The 22,437-nt window shown below is 37.6% G+C and overlaps 1 protein-coding gene across 2 annotated transcripts in view; it reads right to left on the bottom strand.

The window, feature by feature from the left end:
• PRKDC (protein kinase, DNA-activated, catalytic subunit) overlaps positions 1–22,437 on the bottom strand; it is a gene marked incomplete at both ends in the record, with an annotated part of 233,410 nt that overhangs the window by 171,441 nt on the left and 39,532 nt on the right. For both annotated transcript variants that reach the window (XM_084229434.1, XM_084229435.1), the window contains 4 exons: positions 2,436–2,690; positions 9,375–9,508; positions 10,648–10,747; positions 12,907–13,001. In XM_084229434.1, the coding sequence (XP_084085560.1) occupies positions 2,436–2,690; positions 9,375–9,508; positions 10,648–10,747; positions 12,907–13,001 (584 nt within the window). The remainder of the gene's footprint in view (positions 1–2,435; positions 2,691–9,374; positions 9,509–10,647; positions 10,748–12,906; positions 13,002–22,437) is intronic.

The following is a 22,437-nucleotide window of genomic DNA, read 5'->3' as shown; positions in this document are numbered from 1 at the left end:
AGACCGAAGTACAATGCTAAGGGGAGCAGCGGGCAAGGCAGGAGAGGTCTGCTGCCCCATGTGGGTAGCTCCCTGACTGGGATCGAACTTGCACTGCAGAGGCTGGGGACAGCTTCATAGCACTGTGCTCAACCCCTTGCGCCACCAGGGAGGCCCCTGCTTGTTAATTTCTATCAAATGTTTACAAGATCATATGCTTTGATCTAGCACTGAAGTTTTATCCTTACAAAATAATGGCAGAATTGCAAAGACTTGTGTTTTAAAATGTTCATTTTAGCACTGTTTTCAACAATAAAAAAAAAGAAGCAATCAAAAGTCCTTTAAAGGAACAAGAGAGAGAGAAATTAAGACAGTAGTCTTCAAATAGATGTATATGGGCACTGGTCATTTTATGGAATCAATTTCAGATCAACCTCCAAATGGACATATGATTGTGCTGGTTCTTTTCCCTTATCTCCACCTGTCCATGACTGGCCTTCTGCTGTTTAAAAAAAGAAAGAAAGATCTTTTACCTTTCCCAATTCTAACCATAATTTATTCTCCCAGCCTCCAGAGTCACCCCAAAAAGGGACAGTTGAAATAATGATATACATGTTAAAAGAGTAAATAAAGGAAATGACTAAGAAATACTTATTTTAAGAAATCTTAAAAAAAAAAAAGACACAACAAGCGCTGGTGAGGATGTGGTGGAAAAGGAACCCTCTTACACTACTGGTGGGACTGCAAACTGGTCCAGCCCCCATGGAAAACAGTGTGGAGGTTCCTCAAATTACTAATAAAGCTACCAATGACCCAGCAATACCACTCCTAGGAATTTACCCCAAGAACACAAGGAAACCTGCAATTCTATGTTGCAGCACTTTTAACAGAGCTAAGCTATGGAAACAACCTAGATACCCCAAAACAGATGAATGGATCAAGAAACTGTAGTGTATATACAAAACGGAATAGTACTCAACATTCAAATAAGATAAACTCATACCATTTGTGGCAACATGGATGGAGCTGGAAGGGATTATACTAAATGAGTCAGTAGGAAGAAGATAAATATTAGGTGGTTTCATTTACATGTGGAATATAGAGAAACCAAACAAAGGGTTAGGAAAAAGACAAAACTTGCAAGCAGACCACAGACTTGATGTAAGCATCAGGGGAAGGGGAGGGACATGGGTTCAAACAGGGGAGGGAAGAGAATAAGGGACATGGGAGAGGGATCATAGGTGCTATGGTGGTGTAAGAATTATAGGGACTACACTTGAGGAGGGAAATCATATATTGTCCAAAAATTAATAACATAAGAAAATTAATTAATAAAAATATGCATTTCACATATAATCAAATATAGCACTTGTTCTTGTGAACAAACTATTATTAATGCTAAACATGAATAAAACAAAAATAAAATACTAATCATATAATTTTACTTTTTATATATAATAGTTATCGAAATTTGCATTATACTTACATGGTGATGGTAAGCAACATAATATATCCTAACAACAAATATAATAACACAGAAGAAACCTTTAAATATGTATTGCAAATATGTAGAAAGGATTATAAGTAAAATACTGTAAGATAAAAAATGTGAGGAATGTGGAATAGTAATAGTACTTCAAGGACTTTGCAAAATTTCCAACAAAGAAACTGTATTTTATATACACACTTCTCCAAAGAAAGCATACAAAAAGTCATCAGGCAATGAAAAAATGCTCATCATCACCAATCATCAGGAAAATGCAAATCAAAACCACAACGGGAAATCATCTCACACCTGTGAGAGTGGCCCATATCAACAAGACCAGAAAACTTTAAGTGTTAACAAGGATGTAAAGAAAAAGGGGCCCTCAGACAATGTTGACGGGAATGTAGACAGGTTGAACCAATATGGAAAACTGTGTGGATGTTTCTCAAATTTTAAAAATGGATTTACCATATGATATAGTAATTCTACTCCTAGGTATCTGCCCAAAGAATGCAAAAACATAAATTTGAAAGGATATGAGCACTCCTATGTTGACTACAGCTCCATTTACAATAGCCAAGTTATAGAAACAACCAAAGAGTCCAAGGACAAAGGCATGTATTAGAAAAAATGTGGTATATATACACAATGGAATACTTCTCAGCTATTAAAATAAGTGATCTCTTGCCATTTACAACATGGATGAAACTAGAGAGGTAACAGTGGTGGGAAAGCTATGGTGAGTACACTTGAGGGAAGAAATCCTATACTGTCAAGAAAAATCACTAAGGATGTAAAACAATGGTACTCATTAAAAAAATATGCAAGTATATATGTATATGTGTGTGTATATACATATACATACATATAGCTTTATTAAAAAAGAAAAAATAAGCCCTGCTTACATTTTCCCCAGAATGACCCTAGACAGAACTGAACAAAAGTAACTAATGAGGTAGGTTTTACCTACCCAGGACTTCAGATGCCTCAAGGGTTTTCTCTTTGATGAATGTATTGTAGCACTCCAGTGCTGCCAGAAGCATGTCCATCCACTGCAGGGTAGCTCTGAGACTGAATGGCCCTCGCAAATGTAAGAGAGTTGGCTGAGCAAGGATGCCTGAGGACAAATCACAGACACTTCCGCCCCCCTCAAATGTGTTTATAAGAAAGGAAATACCTTCTTTCTTGATAGTATCTTTCAGCCATATAGAAGGGGATTTATTGCCTTAAAAAAGAAATAAAATACATGTAAATAACTTCCATGATTAAAAACATTTACACTAATTACACTGCCTAATTAAAAACAGCATTCCTCAATAAGCAAATATTAAAAGTCTGATAGACTAAAAATATACTCAGACCAGCAAAACACCGGCAATATCACAGTATTTCAATATTCCATAAAAGCCCCATATTAAGGATCAACCAGAACAGTGAAATTTCAAAATGATAAAGGATAATCTTGTCTTTCAACTGTAGCATTTACAACTTGTTTCACTAAACTACTGCCAAGAAGGTATTTCTACCAAAAGCCAATCTATTTAGTTTCTTTAAATATTATAAAAATAGTTGGGTACCGTTTGAATAACTAGGCATTTCAGACTCTTCCCCTTGACTTTTTTATTAAAAATTACTGCATCCCTTTGTAAAATGGAATAATACATTTTTGTTTTTAATTTTTTATTATTTTATATATTTTCTACATCATTCTTCATTTGCATACAATGTATGCTTATCATCTCAGGTATAGTCCCTGTGGAATTCGCACCACCAATTCACCCATGCACCATCACCACAGGCTCTTGTGCTCTTTCCATCCCCATTTTGATCCAACTCTCTCCTCTCCTTCTGCAGAATGTCTCTGGTTTATAGTTGCCTGTTGATTTTGATTTTTACTTTATTATAATTACTTTTTTTTTGTTTCCTTATTTGGATCCCCTACATCCCTCCTATAACTGAACCAGCTGATGTATTTCTTTTTCTTTTTGGCTTATTTCACTGAGCATGATCCCTTCTTGCTCCATCCTTGTTGCTGCAAATGGCACAAGTTTTATCTTTTTTATATTGCTGAGTAATAATCCATGGTGTATATATACCACATCTTCTTGATCCAATCATCTATTTTGGGGCATTTGGGTTGTTTCCAAAGCTTACCTATTGTTATTAGTGCTGAAATGAACACGGGGTGCAGGTGTCCTTTTGAATTAATGTTTCTGTATCCTTTGGGTAGATACCTAGAAGTGGAATTGCTCGATCATATGGAAGCTCCATTTTCACCAGTTTGAGGAACCTCCACACATCTTTCCATGTTGGTTGGACCTATTTGCATTCCCACCAGCCATGGAAGAGAGTTCCTTTTTCTCCACAACCTTGCCATCATTTGTTGTTGCTACGTTTTTTAATATGTGCCATTCTTACCGGTGCAAGATGGTATTTCATTACAGTTTTGCTTTGCATTTCCATGATTACAAGTGATGTTGAACATTTTTTCATATGCCTGTTGGCAATTTGCATTTCCTCTTTAGAGAAGTGTCTTTTGAGCTCTTCTGCCCATTTTTTGACTGGGTTATTTACTTTGTTTTTGTTTTTGTCAGCTCTTTATAGATCTTTGTGATCAGTCCCTTAATCATTAGTACTGTGTGCAAAAATTTTCTCCCCAACAGTAGGGTGTCTCTTTGTTTTGGTTAGTGTCTCTTTTGCTGTACAGAAGCCCTTTTGATGTAAATTTGATGTAAATTTGATGTAATCCCAGATGTTTATCATTTCCTTCACTATCTTTGCTTTAGGTGATGTGTCTCTGAAGATATTACTGAGATGTATGTCATGTAGTGTTTCACCTATATTTTCTTCTATATATAAAATGGAACAATTTAGAGTTCCCATCCTGACTATGCCACTTCCTACCTATGGTACCTGAGCCTCTCATGTGTCAGGATCCTCATTCATAAATGAGAATCCTCAAAAGTATTCACCCCTGAGGTTTTTGCAAAGATTAAATGAATTATAGTTGAAAGTGTTCAAAATAGGGGCCTCCTTGGTGGCGCAAGAGGTAAAGACACAACACCGTGAAGCAATCCATAGCCACTGCAGCACAAGTTTGATCCCCTGCCAGGGAGGTGACCCACATGGTGCAGCAGACCTTTCCTGTCTCCCCCACTGCTCCCCTCAGCAATGTATTTCAGTCAGTCTGCCTGTTCTGCTCCCCACTCTGTCTCTGGTGAATCCTCTCACCCACTGCACCTCTGGCCTGCACTCCAGCTCTTGTATGCATAAATAAATAAATCTTTTTTAAAAAAAGTATTCAGAATAGTGTCTACCAAACAGCAAGTATAGTGAGGATTAAACAAAGGTGTCAAATGATGTGTGTTTTAAAAAATATTTTTCTAAGGAACTCTCCTGCACTGCTGGTGGGAATGTAAACTGGTCCAACCACTATGGAAAGCTGTGTGGAGATTCCTCAACCTACTAAAGATAGAGCTTCCATATGATCCAGCAATTCCACTCCTAGGTATTTACCCAAAGGACACAGAAACATTAATTCCAAAGGGCACCTGCACCCCTATGTTTATAGCAGTACTATTTACAATAGTAAGCTTTGGAAACAACCCACATACCCAAAAATAGATGACTGGATCAAGAAGATGTGATACATATACACCATGGAATATTACTCAGCAATCAAAAAAGATAAACTCATGCAATTTCCAGCAACATGGATGGAGCTGGAAGGGTTCATGCTCAGTGAAATAAGCCAGAAAGAAAAAGAAAAATACCGGATGGTCTCACTCATAGCAGGAATCTAGAAAACCTAAATAAGGGACCAGGAAAAAGAATAGCTATAAGAAAGAAAAAATCCAAATCAACAAACAACTATGAACCAGAGACACACTATGGGGGTGGGCAGGGAAAGAGGGATTGGGGTCAAAATAAGGGGGTTGCAATTGTATGGGGAATATAAAAATAAAATTTTAAAAAAATTTTTAAAAAATATAAAAAATATTTTTCTTTCAAGTATTATAGAAAGAAAGGACACAGAACAATCAAAAAAGGAGCAAAAGACCTATAATAGCCATGTCTCCTATGGAGACATACAGAACTCCAAAGGCCCATGAAAAAATATTCAACATCACTCATTACCAAATAAATGCATATCAAAACCACAATGGGTTCTCACCACAAACCTGTGAGAATGGCTTATATCAAAAACAAAACAAAACAAGTGTTGGAGAGGGTGTGGAGAAATAGGACATTTATTCAACATTGCTGGAAGACAATAACTGGATGGTTTCTATCATTTTTAGACTACAAATAACCAAAGGAAGTAAACTACCAAACACAACAAAAAAAAATCTCAGACTCTGTTAAAAATATGATGGTTATCAAAGAGGACAGGTGTGGAGGAGAAAAGTGGGGGGTAGAGTGGGTAAATATGATGGTATAGTGGCACCTGAGCATTGTGGTGGATGTGGGAAGAACATGCACTTGTGAAGGTAGGAAGCTGTATACTTGAATTTACATAGTTTTATAAACAAATGGTAAATCAATAAAATAAGATTTTTGGGACTCCCTGGTGGTGCAAGGGGTTAAGACGCAACCTATGAAGCTATATACAACCTCTGCAGCACGAGTTCGATCCCTGGCCGGCAAGGGAGCAACCCACATGGTGCAGCTGACCTCTCCTGACTCACCCGCTGCTCCCCTCAGCAGTGTACTTCAGTCATTCTACCTGTTCTGTTCCCCACTCTGTCTCTGATGAATCCTCTTACTCCCACACCTCTGGCCTATACCCCCATTCTTGTATGCATAAATAAATACTTTAAAAAAATTAAAAAATAAGAATTTTTTTTAAAAAAGGACACAGAAGAACAGATCTGAAAAAAGAACAACACAGAGAAATATGAGGAAGAAAAGAGACCCCAGATGTGGTGGAAAGCACTCTGAGAAGACTGGGAATCTGCTCACCCCTACTTCTTTTTAGCCTCATCATCATGACTATGGATGTGAGTCTCTTGGTCATATCTGCTATAGCTTTCATGTGCCAAGTTCCCATCATTGAGTGCTAGCATTCAGGAGTCCCTAACATGTTACAGGACACACCTGCACTTGTCAGATGCCACACTAAACACGTAAATGGGTGTTCCAGTATCCTGTACCCACACTCCTTCTGGATAAAAGATTGCTTACATAAAGAGACTCCTGTCACTAACACTTAAAAACCATTGTGGAAATAGATATCAAGAGGTTGAGGACATAGAAGAGGTAAGTCAAGGAGAGCTTGTTAATTTTATACAAATTATATGATGGTAGAATGGCAAGGTTCACTGTTTTCCTTTAGTATCACAATGATGTGAAATACTCAGACAAGAGTTTAGCAATTTATTAATTACATGTTAAAATAGAACAAATGCATTATTTCAATAATATCAAATTTCTGAGTCTTAAGTGAATTTCATTTTTCTTTACCTCTTTTAAATGAAACAGAAAAGCAAAAAATGTAGTGGAATGAAACATGATACTAAGAAATCTCAATTGATTTCCTCTATAATTTGACTAAGAAATTTTTTTTACAAAGATCAAAATAGCATTTTTTTCTCCTCTCTCATCACTGGTCTTCAATATAATAATGGAAGTCCCACCCAGAACAACAAGGCCAAAGAAATATATACAAGGAATCCAAACAGGGAAATAAGAAGTAAAACTATCACTACTTGCAAACGATATGAAAATATACATAGAGAACCCCAAAAACTCCACAGAAAAACTAATCAAAATAATCAACCAGTTTAGTAAAGTAGCAGGATAAAAAATCAACACACAAAAATCTGTAGCCTTCCTATATACAAACAATCAAACTTGCAGAAGAAATAAAGAAAACCACCCTTTTATAATTGAAACAAACAAAAAAAAAATCAATTACTTTGGAATACACCTAACAAAAGAGGCAAAGGATCTATACAAAGAAAATTACAAAACATTGTTAAAAGAAACAGAAGAAGACACAAAGAAATGGAAAGATATCCCCTGCTCACAGATTGGGAAAATTAACATTATTAAAATAGCCATCCTACCAAAAGCCATTTACAGATTCAATGCTATTTCAATGACATTCTTCAAAGAAACAGAACAAATACTGATGAAATTCATGTGGAACCACAAAAAATTGTGAATAGCCAAAGCCCTACTGATGAAAACAACGGAGAATAGAGGTATTATTTTTCCAAACTTCAAACTATATTACAAAGCCATAATAATTAAAAGAGTATGGCATTGGAATAAAAACATACACACAGACAAATAAAATCAAATAGAGAGCCCAGAAATAAAGCCACACTTATATGGACAACTAATCTTTGTCAAGGAGCAAAGAACATGCAATGGAACATGGACAGTTTGTTCAATAAATGGTGCTGGGAAAACTGGACCACCACATGCAAAAGAATAAACTAGACCACTACCTCACACCATGCACAAAAATCAACTCAAAATGGGTAAAAGATATGGACATAAGACCTGAAACCATAAAATATATAGAAGAAAATACAGTTAAAACACTACTAGACATAATCTCAGTAACATCTTTAAAGACTCGTCCCCCAAAGCAAAGAAAGTGAAGGAAAAGATTATCACCTGGGATTACATCAAACTGAAAAGCTTCTGTACAGTAAAGGTGACATTAACCAAAACAAAGAGATACCCCACTGACTGGTAAGAAATCTTTGCCCTCCATACAACTGATAAGGGGCTGATCACAAAGATATACAAATAACTCACATGACTCAACAAAAACAAAGTAAACAATCCCTTCAAGAAATGGGCAGAAGAACTTAAAAGACACTTCTCCAAAGAGAAAATGCAAGTACCCAACAGGCATATGAAAAAATGTTCAATATCCCTTATAATCAGGAAAATTGAAATATAAACCACACTGAGATACCACCTTACACCAGTGAGAATGGCACATATCAAAAAACTAGCAACAAATGTTGGCAAGGATGTGGTGAAAAAGGAACTCTCCTACATTGCTGGTGGGAGGACAAACTAGTCCAACTCTGTGTGGAAAGCTGTATGTCTACTAAAAATGGAGCTACCATCGACCCAGCAATTCCACTCCTAGGGATTTACCCAAAGGACACAAAAACACTGATTCAGAAAAACATCTATATTCCTATGTTTATTGCAGCACTATTTGTAATAGGTAAGCTATGTAAACAACCCAAATGCCCAAAAATAGATGACTGGATCAAGAAAATGTGTTATATATACACAACAGAAGACTATTCAGCAATCAAAAAAGATATACTCATGCCATTTGCTGCAATATGGATGGAGCTAGAATGAATTATGCTAAGTGAAATAAGTCAGAAGGAAAAAGAAAAATATCGGATGGTTTCACTTATAGGAGGAATATAGGGAAACCAAATAAGACATCATGGGGGAAAAAAAAGAATAATACAAAACAAAACAAGAACAAACAAACAATTATAAACCAGAAACTTCCTGCAGGGGAGGAGAAGGGAGAGGGATTGAGGGAGGGAAGGCGGAGCACAGGGGACTATGGTGATGATGCATGGGTGCATTGGTGAAGGAAATTCTGTGGGGACTACACTGGGGTGGGGGGAAGCAAACATTGTTTAAAAATGACAATGATGTAAAAAAATATATAAATAAAAAGAAAATTTCTTAAAAATAGCATTTTTTCTTTCCTTCTGAAAGTCCTTGAGAAATGTCTATCATTTGTCATACAAATTATCTGTAATGATTATTGAACATACTAATTTTTTTGTATCTGAAACATATTTGTAACATTCATCTGAATAATGGCAAGATCACATTTTAAATTAGGGTTAGAAGACTGGTAAAAGCAGAATCCATTACTTATAAGGCCTAAAGATCACGAAGAATACCATACCTGGCAACAAAGGAACAAATTTATAAAAGAGTTCTATGGATTTATGTCTACATTCTGTCTGGGGTCTCCCACAATGGGCTAAAAGCCACTGGACGAGATTCAGCAAACACAATGGCTCCGCAGAAGGAAATCCTCTATATGGAGATAACACATCATAATTAATAAATGCTGCAACACTGAACATTTAACTGACCCCAGACTACAGAAATCAGAGATTCAATTTTGCCACACTAGTACATTGTATAAACCTCACTAAGAGGCATTCAATTTGTTAGTAATGTATTATCATTAGAATGCAATCAAAATGTTATAGGTTAAATCAATCCTAATTGCTCCTTACTTTCATTCATTTGTTTTTTTACCAAGAAAAATTTAAAAGCATTTCTTAAAAGAACAGCACCAAGTATTTTCATGTTTATTTTTCAAAGTACCTTAAAACAAAAGGGGGGTTGAAATCTAAAGTGGTGTTCCTCAAATTGTGGCCCCCAGACTAACTACATCAACATCATCTGTGAATTGGGCAGAAAGGCAAAATCTGGGCCTCGTCTTCCTCAGATCTACTGAAACAAATTTTGAGGGCAGGCCCAGCAACCTATGCTTTAACTACACCTCTAAGGAATCCTGATGCATGCTCAACTAATGGTAGAACGTGAAAGAATCAATTTTAAACAACAGAGGAAATATCCAGTTTATGTTGAGTCAATGCTTCTGCAAAAATGTTGCCAATAGCAGAAACCAGAGTGCCCTAGGACTGAGTGCAGAGGCCCAGAAGGACTGAAGTACAACATCCCCTCATCCTGTCTGAGAACGAAACCTGCTACGGTAGAAATGAGAACAAAGACTGGAAACAACTGGTTAATAATCAAGCCTTGATTTTGAGCAGCTTCATTTCAAAATTCTATCATGACATGTGTATCAAAATCTTACCACTTTGATGTTTCAGTTCTTACTGATTTCAAGTTATTATCTATTAGTTCATAAATACTCTAGTCAAATAATTCCACATTAAATTTTTATTCAAAATTAGTGCAGGTAAAAAAGTGTCTTAGTTACAAAACTAATTTTGAAATTGAGTCCACTATCCCAATCAAGGTCAAACTTGTAACTTGAACTAAGCATTTTCAAACATAAAGCTTTCTCACTTCTTTGGAAATTCCTTGTATAGAAAATGAATTCTTTATTACTTCCACACATTTCTCCTAGATTCTCCTTTATTAGCTGAAAATCAGTTTTATGTCAGGAAAATAATGGAAAAGAAAGTCGTATCACCTACCGTGGCGTACGACGTTTTATGGCAGTGTTTAAAGAAATGTGCTTCTTTTCAATAATGCGGCTTAGGTGGTCAATGGTGTCACAACATTGTTGAATTGTACCTGTATTCAAATATAAAAATATATTTTCAAAGATATAAAACTGACTATTCACAAGTTAGTATTATAAGTTTATTGGCTTAGCTTTTAAATTTTAAAGGTCATTTTACAAGAGAGTTGATATCTTCTCACCCCTCAAAATACAAATTATTCTATGTCCAAAAACAAAACCTGTATTTAAGAGTGCAGGACAACATGGTTTCCATGCATACATTCACATTCACACACACAGCAGTACCACATTTCAAGGGAAACTGTCCATCTGCTCCCTAGTAAAAGCACAGTCTCACCTAACAGGTTTCAGATGAGAGACTTTGCAGTAACACAAAGCCCACTTACTGACCAAAACTTGTATACCTCAATTTAAGGCTAATCATTCATACATCTAGGTATGTAAGCTAAAGTATAAATGCTACAATGACGCAAGCCAGCTTCCATGAAGACACAAAATGTGAAAATGTGTAGGTTATAAATGGTAAAGAAAGCTGAAAAAATAACTATTTACCATGTGGTAAATGTCTCTGAATTCACTAGCAACAATTTAGAAAGTAGAAAATAGGTCTCATTACAAGATTATGGAAAGTAATTTTGGTCATACTTTTTTTTTTTTAATATTTATTTATTTATGAATACAAGAACTGGGGTACAGGACAAAGGTGTGGAGCGTGAGAGGATTCACCAGACACAGAATGGGGAATAGAACAGGCACACTGACTGAAATACACTGCTGAGGGGGGCAGTGGGCAAGTCAGGAGAGGTCTGCTGAGCCATGTGGCTGGGGATCAAACTTGCGCTGCAGTGGCTGCAGACAGCTTCATAGGTTGCATCTTAACCTCTTGTGCCAGGGAAGCCCAATTTTGGCCATAATTAAGAAATAGTAAGATTCTACACAATGAAGTCAGTAAAATCTGAGTTTAAAAAGAAATAATGAAAAGAAATTAAGCCACTAGAGGAGAACAGAAATAAAACAGTGAAATAATCCACAAATGCACAGGGTGATTTAGAAAAGGAACTTTACACAACTTATTTTGACTGCTGTTACTGAGAAATTGTTTTCTATGCTTTTTAAATATTACAGTAATTTTGAATAAAGTTTCACTTGTTGGGAAAGTTCACTAATATGGGATGCCAAGATAAAGCAACTTAAAGACAAGAACTAAATTTTAAATATTTTTGCCCACAGTAGGCTACCAACATGAAGGATAACACAGTTCAACCGATCTATTAAAAAAATAAACAGAGGGGCCTCCTGGTGGCGCAGGGATTAAAGAACTCAGCGCTATCCAGCTATCACAGCCACTGCAGCATGAGTTCAATTCCCAGCCAGGGAGCTAGCCCACAGAGTGCAGCAGACCTCTCCTGTCTCACCTGCTGCTCCCCTCGGCAGTGTATTTCAGTAGATCCTCCTGTTCTGCTCCCCACTCAGTCTCTGGTGAATCCCCTCATCCTCGGCACCTCTGGCCTATACCCCAACTCTTGTATGCATAAAAATAGATAAAATCTTCAAAAAAAAATTCCATGATATTCCTAATTGCTTCTGAGTAGAATTATAAAAACTACTGTTTATTACTCTTTTAGCTACTTTAGCCCATTTCTGACTTAATTTCTTTTCTAAACTCAAATTTTACCGACTTAACATTCATGGTGGGTAGAATCTTACTATTTCTTAAGTATGGCCAAAATTACTTTCCACAATCTTGTAATGAGACCTACTTCCTACTTTCTAAATAACTACTAGTAAGTTCAGAGACATTTACCTCATCTCAATGGTTATTTTTTTAGCTTTCTTTACCATTTATAACCTATACATTTTCACATTTTGTGTCTTCATGGAAGCTGGCTTGCTTCATTGTAGCATCATAATAAAATTGTCCCACCTGCTCTGTGAAGAATCTCTGACCTACCAGGAGGTAACCTCAATGGCCACCAAAGGTTGATGGGGAATCTATTTGAGGAGGAGGACATAGAACCTCTTACAAACTGGATATGATATTCTGGAGGTGCATATGTCCCCTTCCCATTTATTACCACAAAGGGCAGGCATAAGAAAATAATAAACCAGCTTATGAGAGATTATCTGAGGCTTGTCCTCTGAGTGGAAAAATTCTCAAAAACTTGGCAAACAAGATGATATTCAAACAGAAAGCTTGGGTAAGACCTACCTAAGGATTTCTCATCTGCATGTGCCAAGGCCAGACTTTCCATATATGTAACCAAGGCTTCAAACACAAACTGTTCAACCAGAGACTCTTCTTCCCTGTAAAACAGAGAATACTGAGCTTCACCAAAGAAAACAATAAGGCAGAGATAATAAGAATATTATTAAAGAATGCACACATTAATTATATGTTTTTAAAAATGGATCAAATACTTTAAAATCTAAGACAACCAAGATACTTCTTAAACAAGAAAACTTCAAAAGCGAGCAAAGACTACATAAATTGAAAGGGCAATGCGGGCTTTTTCTCTGTACACTATACCCTTCCTCCTCTTTCATCTGTGGAAATTCTCAGAGCACATAACTTTAGAAGCACTGTTGTGCCACATTTCCACACACCTCATTAAAATTGAATGTAGTAGAAAAGAACAATGATACCACATTTATATTCTTTTGAATAATTTTTAACACTTGCAACCTATTCAAAAATAAGTCAACACCAACAGTAAAATTTATACAAGCACATCTCATACATGTAAATAATTAATCCAATCAATAATATCTGTGGACCATCTACTTATATAAAGTCATAGGGAGACCAATGACAAAGACCAGATCTCTTACGGAAAAACGAGTTCCTTAGTAACCAAGACAGCAAGTCATTAAATACAAAACAACAAATATAGGCATTAAATCTCATAGGAATTCAGAGAAAACTATGAGTCAGTAATTCTAATTGTGCCATGAATCATGGCACCACCCAGTGCAGAAAGGAGCAGCTTCCTAGAACAAACAGAATTCAACAAGATACTGGAGAACTGAGATGAATTACAACACTAATGGCAAACTGCTATTTAGGATTACTATCTTTTCTTTTCTTTTTTTTTAATTTGAATCCCAGGAGGGGCAGGGTGTCTCAGATTTCCACAAACCCATTCTACCCCAGTCATGCATAATGAGATTTGACACCAAAAATTAAAGGTATTGCCAAAAATGTATGGTATGAGCAAAAATATGGAAGCAAAATGGAAAACAGGTCATTAAGCAAACCAGCAAAACTAGAAGTAATTTGTGATAAAACTACAGGAGCTGACTGTTGCAAGATGGGGAGTTGCAAGATAGGGACCTCAAGATACGCCAGTGGAACCCAAAGAGGGTGAGGTCTGCAGATGCAGGTGAGCAGAAAAGTGTATGCAGAGCGAGGCCCCCACACCCACCCACAATTTGGAATCGAGTAGACGCCACTGGGCAGGATCCTCCAACAGGGGGAACAGTGAGCACCAGGAGTGAGCACAGCCCCTGCACCATTGTTGCAAGATGGGAAGTTACAAGACAGGGACCTCACATTAGCCCCATGAAAATGAGAGAGGGAAGGCTCTGCAAAGGAAGTCAGGGACCCCACAATGCCCCTCTGGAACTGAATAAACACAGAAGGTGGGGTTCTTCAGGGACAGCACCCATCAACATATCCACAGCATCATTGCCCTTGTGGAGCTTTAGTGTAACAGTGCTGGACTTGGTCTGGCCACCAGTTCCTGACAACCCAGAAGGAGCACACCAAAAAGATTCCTGCCAGTACCAGCAGCACAGTGTCCCAAAGCATAGAACAAATTAGAAAACAAACAACAGGGAGAAGGAAAAATACAAATAACCAAGCAAGCCCTCAGGGGAAGGTCAATAGAACTCAACAACAATGACATGGAAGAACTTCTTTGCCTGCCAGATAGAAAATTTAAAATCATCATGATTAAAAATTATAAAGACGACGAAAAGGAAAAGAATGATATGAGAAAAATAATTAATGAACTGAAGAATGAAATTGAGTCCCTGAAGAAGGAAATGAAAGAAATGCAGGAGATTAAAAGTTTAATGGAGGGCCTCCCCGGTGGCGCAGCGGTTGAGCGCTGGGTTGCGAAGCTGCCCCGCAGCCTCTGCAGCGCCGGTTCGATCCCAGCTGCTCCCTGGCCACTGGAGGAGGGTCCCACATGGCGCGCAGACCTCCCCTGCCGCCTGCTGCTCCCCTCAGCAGTGTACTTCGGTCCTTCTGCCTGCTCTGCTCCCCGCTCTGGCTCTGGTGAATTCTCTCGCCCTCCTGCGCTTCTGACTGTACCCAGTGCTTGTATAAATAAATAAATAAATGTTTAAAAAAAAAAAAAAGTTTAATGGAGGGGGCCTCCCCTGGTGGCTCAGCGGTTGAGCGCTGGGCTGCAAAGCTGCCCGCAGCCTCTGCAGCACCGGTTCGATCCCTGGCCGCTGGTGAGGGTCCCACATGGCACGCAGACCTCTCCTGCCATGCCCGCTGCTCCCCTCAACAGTGTATTGTCAGTCTGCCTGTTCTGTTCCCGGCTCTGGCTCTGGTGAATTCTCTCACCCTACCTCGCTTTTGACTGTACCCAATGCTTGTATAAATAAATAAATAAATCTTAAAAAAAAAAGTTTAATAGAGGGGGCCTCCCTGGTAGTGCAGGCGGTTGAGCACAGCACTGTATCCTGACCAGCCTGGGAGATACCCACATGGTGCAGCAGACCTCTCCTGTCTCACCCGCTGCTTACCTAGCAGTGTATTTCAGTCAGTTTGCCAGTTCTGTTCTGTGCTCTGTCTCTGGTGAATCCTCTCACCCTCCCACACATCTGGCCTATACCCCGGTTCTTGTATACATGAATAAATAAATCTTAAAAAAAAAAGTTTAATGGAGGAACTAAAAAATTCTGAGAAAAGCAACGAAAACAGAACTGATAAAATGGAAGAATAGATCAGTACTCTGAGAGATACAGAAATAAAAAGAGCCAAGAAAGAAAAGGAAAGAGAGGCACAAAAGAAAAAGAATGAAGAAATACTTCGAGAACTATCCGACACCAAGAAGAAAGGAAATAAAAGAGTTACAGGAATCCCAGAAAGTGAGGAGAGAGGCCAAGGAACCAAGAAACTATTCAAGGAGATAATCGAAGAGAACTTCCCAAGCATGAAGAAGGGGATAAAAACAGACATACAAAAAGTGAGAAGAACACCAAATAACCACAATGAAAAGAAAACTATATTAAGACACATAATAGTAAAGATTTCAACAGTCCAAGGCAAGGAAAAAATAATGAAGCTCACTAGGGAAAGAAAAAGATAACCTATAAAGGAAAACCAATTAGGCCGATATCAGACTTCTAAGAAACACTACAGGCAAAAAGAAAATGAAGTAATATATTCAACAAACTCCAGGACAAAAATGCCAACCAAGAATACTACACCCTGGGCCTCCCAGGTGGCGCAGCAGTTGAGCACTGGGTTGCGAAGCTGCCTGCAGCCTCTGCAGCACCGGTTCGATCCCCGGCTGCTCCCCGGCCACCGGAGAAGGGTCCCGCATGGCACGCGGACCTCGCCTGCAGCCCGTTGCTCCCCTCAGCAGTGTGCTTCAGTCCTTCTGCCTGTTCTGCTCCCCACTCTGGCTCTGGTGAATTCTCTCACCCTCCCGCGCTTCTGACTGTACCCAATGCGTGTATAAAATAAATAAATAAATCTTTTTTTTAAAAAAAAAAAAAAGAATACTATACCCTACAAAGCTATCTTTCCTCTATGAAGAAAAAATAAGGACTGTCTCAGACAAATAGAAACTCCAGAAATTCATTACAACTAAACCCCTACTCCAAAAAATACTACAAAAAGCCCTAATGTCAATGAATAAGAAGAGAATAGGCAAGGAATAAAATCACAAAAACACAAAGTGGCAAATACAGATGTCAATATATCAATATTATCTCCAAATGTAAATGGACTAAACTCATCAATAAAAAGACACAGAGTTGGGCCTCCCTGGTGGTGTAGGCGGTTGAGTGCAGTGCTGTGAGGTTGTTCGCAGCCTCTGCAGTGCTGGTTTGATCCCCGCGGGCCTCGGAGCAACCCACATGGCGAGCAGACCTCTCCTGTCTCGCCCACTGCTCCCCTCAGCAGTGTATTTTGTCAGTCTGTCTGGTCTGTTCCCCACTCTGTCTCTGGCGAATCCTCTCACCCTTCTGCGCATCTGGATTGTACCCCAGCTCTTGTATAAATAAAATAAATCTTTTTAAAAAAAAAAGATACAGAGTAGCAGGTTGGATCAAAAAACAAAATCCAACCTTCTGCTGTTTCCAGGACACACATTTAACTACAAAAGGTAAATACAGACTGAAAGTAAAAGGTTGGAAAACAATCCTACAAGCAAATGGAACAAAAAAGAAGGCAGGAACATCTATACTTGTATCAGATGAAATAGACTTCAAACTAAAAAAGGGGAAGAGACACAGATACTACATTATGATTAAGGGGACATACACCAGGAAGATATAACACTCATTATCATATACTCACCAAATGAAGTAGCACCAAAATATATGACAATTGCTATCAGATCTGAAAACAGACATTAGTGAAAATACATATATAGTGGGAGACTTCAGCACCCCACTCTCACCAATGGACAGATCAACAAGACAAAAAATAAACAAGGGACCATAGTAATGGTGCACAGGTGAATTGGTGGCAGAAATTCTATGGGGACTATACCTGAGAAAAAAAAAATCAAACATTGTGGGAAAAAAAAAAAAGAATGATTTAAAACATATTTGAATAAATAAATTATTTTTTAAAAAATCACTACAGGAGCTAGGGCTAAAATGTAGAAGCTTTAGAAGGCCAACATTATATATAACGGTTTTTACCTCAGGCACAAGTATCAGCTAAAGTAGATAAAAAAAAGAAACGACATGACAAGACAATCCTCTGAAACTGCGCTCCCTATACAACATAACTCATTAGAATGCAGAAAGGAAACATCAGGCTTGTATTTATATTACTCATTATGCAAGATTTTAAAAAATTATTTCTCATGCACATTTTCTCAAAAAGCCATTTGGGATGTGGTCCAATAAATGAGATACTGAAGAAAGAGACAGAGGAAAAGGAAATCAAAGATAATCACAAGAAAGAAAAGAAAGGTGCACCGATGAGAAGAATCAGAGACACAGACAAGGAAGGGATTAGGAAGCCAAGAATAGAGCTGCTGAGAGCTGTCTCCATCAAGATACTACAGGGTAGGCTTTCAACCTAGAGAGAAGGTCTATTCTAAGTTTTCATAACTTAGTCTATTCTAAGTTTTCAAAACTTAGTCTACCATGATGATGGACTTGACATTCTTCTCCCATCCATATTTGCTTTCTAGGCTGTGTACATTTACCCAACAAGATAAGTTTACTTTGACCTCCTAACAGATGGGGGAAGGCCACTGGAAACCGAGAAGGAGAAATTAAAGGGTAGTTCACACTCTCTGATGATTATTTCTTCTAAATGTTAGCTGCTAGCCAACTTCACAATTCTGGAGAGCTCTGCTTCCCAGGACTAACAATGGCCATTGTCAATCTAATTTCTTGAAATGGGCTCCTGTAATGTCTTAGGGAAGAATAAAACCTGTCTCCACCCAGCCAAGTCTCCCAGGATCCTTCTGCTACCAGTGAAAACAGTAACCCTTCACTATACAGCTGTGTTTCTAATTCCTATCTGCTTTCCGAAATGCAAAAAGCATACTGTTTAGGGCACATACACAGATAAAGAAATTACAAAAAAGGCAAGAAAACAACTAACATAATGGGGAGGAGAATGATTACCACAGGATAGGGGAGGTTCTACAATATTGATAATGTTCTATTTCTTAAACTAGTTATTGGGCTTCAGGAACTGTATTATTACTATTCTAAAAGCTTTATACATATGTTTTACACAATATTGTACATATAGGTTTCACAATTTAAAATTTTCTTGAAAATATTAGTGTAATGTTGGCTTCATAGAACGTGTTTGGTATTATCCCTTACTTCTCAATTTTTTGGAAGAGTTTGTGGAGGATAGACACTAATTCGTCTCTGAATGTTTGGTAGAATTCATTTGTAAATCCATCAGGTCCTGGGCTTCTGTTTTTGGGGAGGTTTTTGATTATCATTTCAATTTCGCTGCTTGTAATTGGTCTGTTTAGGTGTTCTATTTCTTCTTTATCTAGCTTTGGGTGATTGTAGAGTTGTAGGAATTTGTCCATCTCCTCTAGATTGTTGAACTTGTTTCCATATAACTGTTCATAGTAGTTACTGATAATTCTTTTGATTTCTGCTGTGTCCGTTGTGATTTCTCCTCTTTCATTTATGATCCTGTTTATTTGTGCTTTCTCCCTTTTTTCCTTTGTGAGCCTGGCTAGAGGTTTGTCTATTTTATTGATTTTTTCAAAGAACCAGCTCTTGGTTTCATTGATCTTTTGGATTGTTTTTTTAGTTTCAATTTCATTTATTTCTGCTTTGGTTTTTATTATTTCTTTTCTTCTACTGGTTTTGGGGTTGTTTTGTTGTTCTTTTTCTAGATCTTTGAGCTTCGAGATTAGGTTGTTTCTTTGCGTTCTTTCTTGTTTCTTGATGTGAGCTTCTATTGCTATATATTTTCCTCTTATTACTGCTTTTGCTGCATCCCATACCAAAACCGAACAAGGACAATACAAAAAAGGAAAACTACAGGCCAATCTCCCTAATGAACACTGATGCAAAAATCCTCAGTAAAATTTTAGCTATCAGAATCCAACAGTGTATCCATAAGATAATTCACCAGGACCAAGTAGGATTCATTTCAGGGACAAAAGGATGGTTCAACATCCGAAAATCAATCAACGTTATCCAACACATCAACAAAAAGAAATATAAAAACCATATGATAATATCAATAGATGCTGAGAAAGCTTTCGACAAAGTGCAACACCCATTCATGATAAAAGCCCTTGAAATTCTTGGGATACAAGGAACATACCTCAACGTCATAAAGGCCATATATGACAAGCCAACAGCCAGTATCATTCTCAATGGTGAAAAGCTGAAAGCAATTCCATTAAGATCTGGAACAAGACAAGGATGTCCACTCTCACCACTGCTTTTCAATATAATACTGGAAGTCCTAGCCAGAGCAGTAAGACAAAAGAAAGACATACAAGGAATCCAAATAGGAAAAGAAGAAGTCAAACTATCACTATTTGCAGATGATATGATAATATACATAGAGAACACCAAAAACTCCACAGAAAAACTAATTCAACTCATTAATCAGTTCAGGAAAGTGGAGGGATACAAAATCAACACGCAAAAGTCAGTAGCCTTCCTATACACAAACAGTAAATCTGAAGAAGAAGAAATTAAAAAAACCATCCCTTTTATTATCGAAACAAAAAAAAATCAAATATTTGGGAATAAATCTAACAAAAGAGGTAAAGGACCTATACAAAAAAATCTATAAAACACTGTTAAAAGAAATAGAAGAAGACACAAAGAAATGGAAAGACATCCCCTACTCATGGATTGGAAGAATAAACATTATTAAAATGGCCATCCTACCAAAAGCAATATATAGATTCAATGCTATTCCAATCAAAATTTCAATGTCATTCTTCAAAGAAATAGAACAATTAATGATGAAATTCATATGGAATCACAAAAACCCCGAATAGCCAAAGCTCTCCTGAAAAAAAAAGAAGGGAATGGAGGCATCACACACCCATACTTCAAACTATACTACAAAGCCATAATCATCAAAACCGCATGGTATTGGAACAAGAACAGACATTCAGACCAATGGAATCGAACAGAAAATCCAGAAATAAACACACAGATTTATGGTCAACTAATCTTTGACAAAGGAGCAAAGACTATGCATTGGAGCAAAGAAAGTTTGTTCAATAAATGGTACTGGGAAAACTGGGTCACTACATGCAAAAGAATGAAGCTTGACCACTACCTCACACCATGCACAGAAATCAACTCAAAATGTATTAAAGAACTAGACATAAGTCCTGAAACCATAAAATACATAGAAGGAAATATAGGCGAAACACTACGTGATTTGCACATCAAAGACATCTTTACAGACACATCACCCAAAGCAGTGATAGTGAAGGCAAAGATCAACAGCTGGGACTACATCAAATTAAAGAGCTTCTGCACAGCAAAAGAGACAATAACAAAAACAAAGAGAAACTCCACCAACTGGGAGAAAATTTTTGCACACAACACTAATGATAAAGGACTGATCACAAAAACCTGCAAAGAGCTGATGAGACTCAACAACAACAAAGAAAATAATCCAGTCAAAAAATGGGCAGAAGAGCTAAAAAGAAACTTCTCTGAAGAGGAAATGCAAATGGCCAACAGGCAAATGAAAAAATGTTCAACATCACGTGTAATCAGGGAAATGCAAATCAAAACTACCATGAGATACCATCTTACACCAGTGAGAATGGCCCATATTAAAAAAACTAGCAACAACAAATGTTGGCGAGGGTGTGGAGAAAAACGAACTCTTCTGCACTGTTGGTGGGAGTGCAAACTGGTCCAACCACTATGGAGAGCTGTGTGGAGATTTCTGGACCTACTAAACATAGAGCTTCCATATGATCCAGCAATTCCACTCCTAGGTATTTACCCAAAGGACACAGAAACATCAATTCCAAAGAACACCTGCACCCCTATGTTTATAGCAGCACTGTTTACAATAGCTAACCTTGGAAACAGCCCAAATGCCCCAAAATAGATGACTGGATCAAGAAGATGTGGTACATATATACCATGGAATATTACTCAGCATTCAAAAAAGATAAACACATGCAATTTGCAGCAACATGGATGGCGCTGGAAGGGATCATGTGCAGCGAAATAAGCCAGAAAGAAAAAGAAAAATACTGGATGGTCTCACTCATAGCAGGAATCTAGAAAACTTAAATAAGGGACCAGGAAAATGAATAACTATAAGAAAGTGAAAATCAAAATCAACAAAAAACTCTGAACCAGAGACACTTTTTGGGGTTGGGGTTCGGGAGGGGAGGGATTGGGGTCAGAATGGGGGGGTTGCAATTGTATGGGGAATATAAAAATAAAATTTATTATTTAAAAAAAAATTTTCTTGAAAATAATGTACTAGCATCAAATGCTACCAATTTTCAGACATGTGTACATACGCACATGCACACACAGACTCCTATCTATCATCTATCAACCTTATCCATCTACCTATCATCTATCTTACCTTAACAACCACTCCCCTCTTCTCTGTCTTTATCCATTTCCTGAGAGAAGTTATTCTGACCAAACAAGGTCAAGTTCCTCACTGTATGACTACCTGGTAAGTGTATATCACTACTTAAAATGCACAAATTTTAGCTACAAATTTTAATCTATGTGATTTACTATGTCTTTTTCTTAAATGCAACCCTCACAAAAGGTTATATCTCCAACATTTAGAACAGTTCTGGCATATAATATTCTTAACAAATAATGCTAAACTAATAAGCAAATACCACAACTACCTCAGGATAGGAACTAATTTTCTTTTTTCTTGGACTTGTGGAACAGCCATTTCACTGGTGCCCGGCCCTCATTTCCTGTCCCACTAAGATCTACTGTCTAAATAGCTACTGGCAAGTGAATGTGAAGAGGATATCTAACCATGTCACCCCCCTGCTCCCACTAGTTCAGGAATGTGATGTCACTAGAG

The sequence above is a fragment of the Talpa europaea genome (assembly GCF_964194135.1).
Source record: "Talpa europaea genome assembly, chromosome: 3".
Classification (NCBI taxonomy): domain Eukaryota; kingdom Metazoa; phylum Chordata; class Mammalia; order Eulipotyphla; family Talpidae; genus Talpa; species Talpa europaea.
Note: the sequence above shows the minus strand (reverse complement) of the source record. Positions and strands in the feature narration are given on the sequence as shown.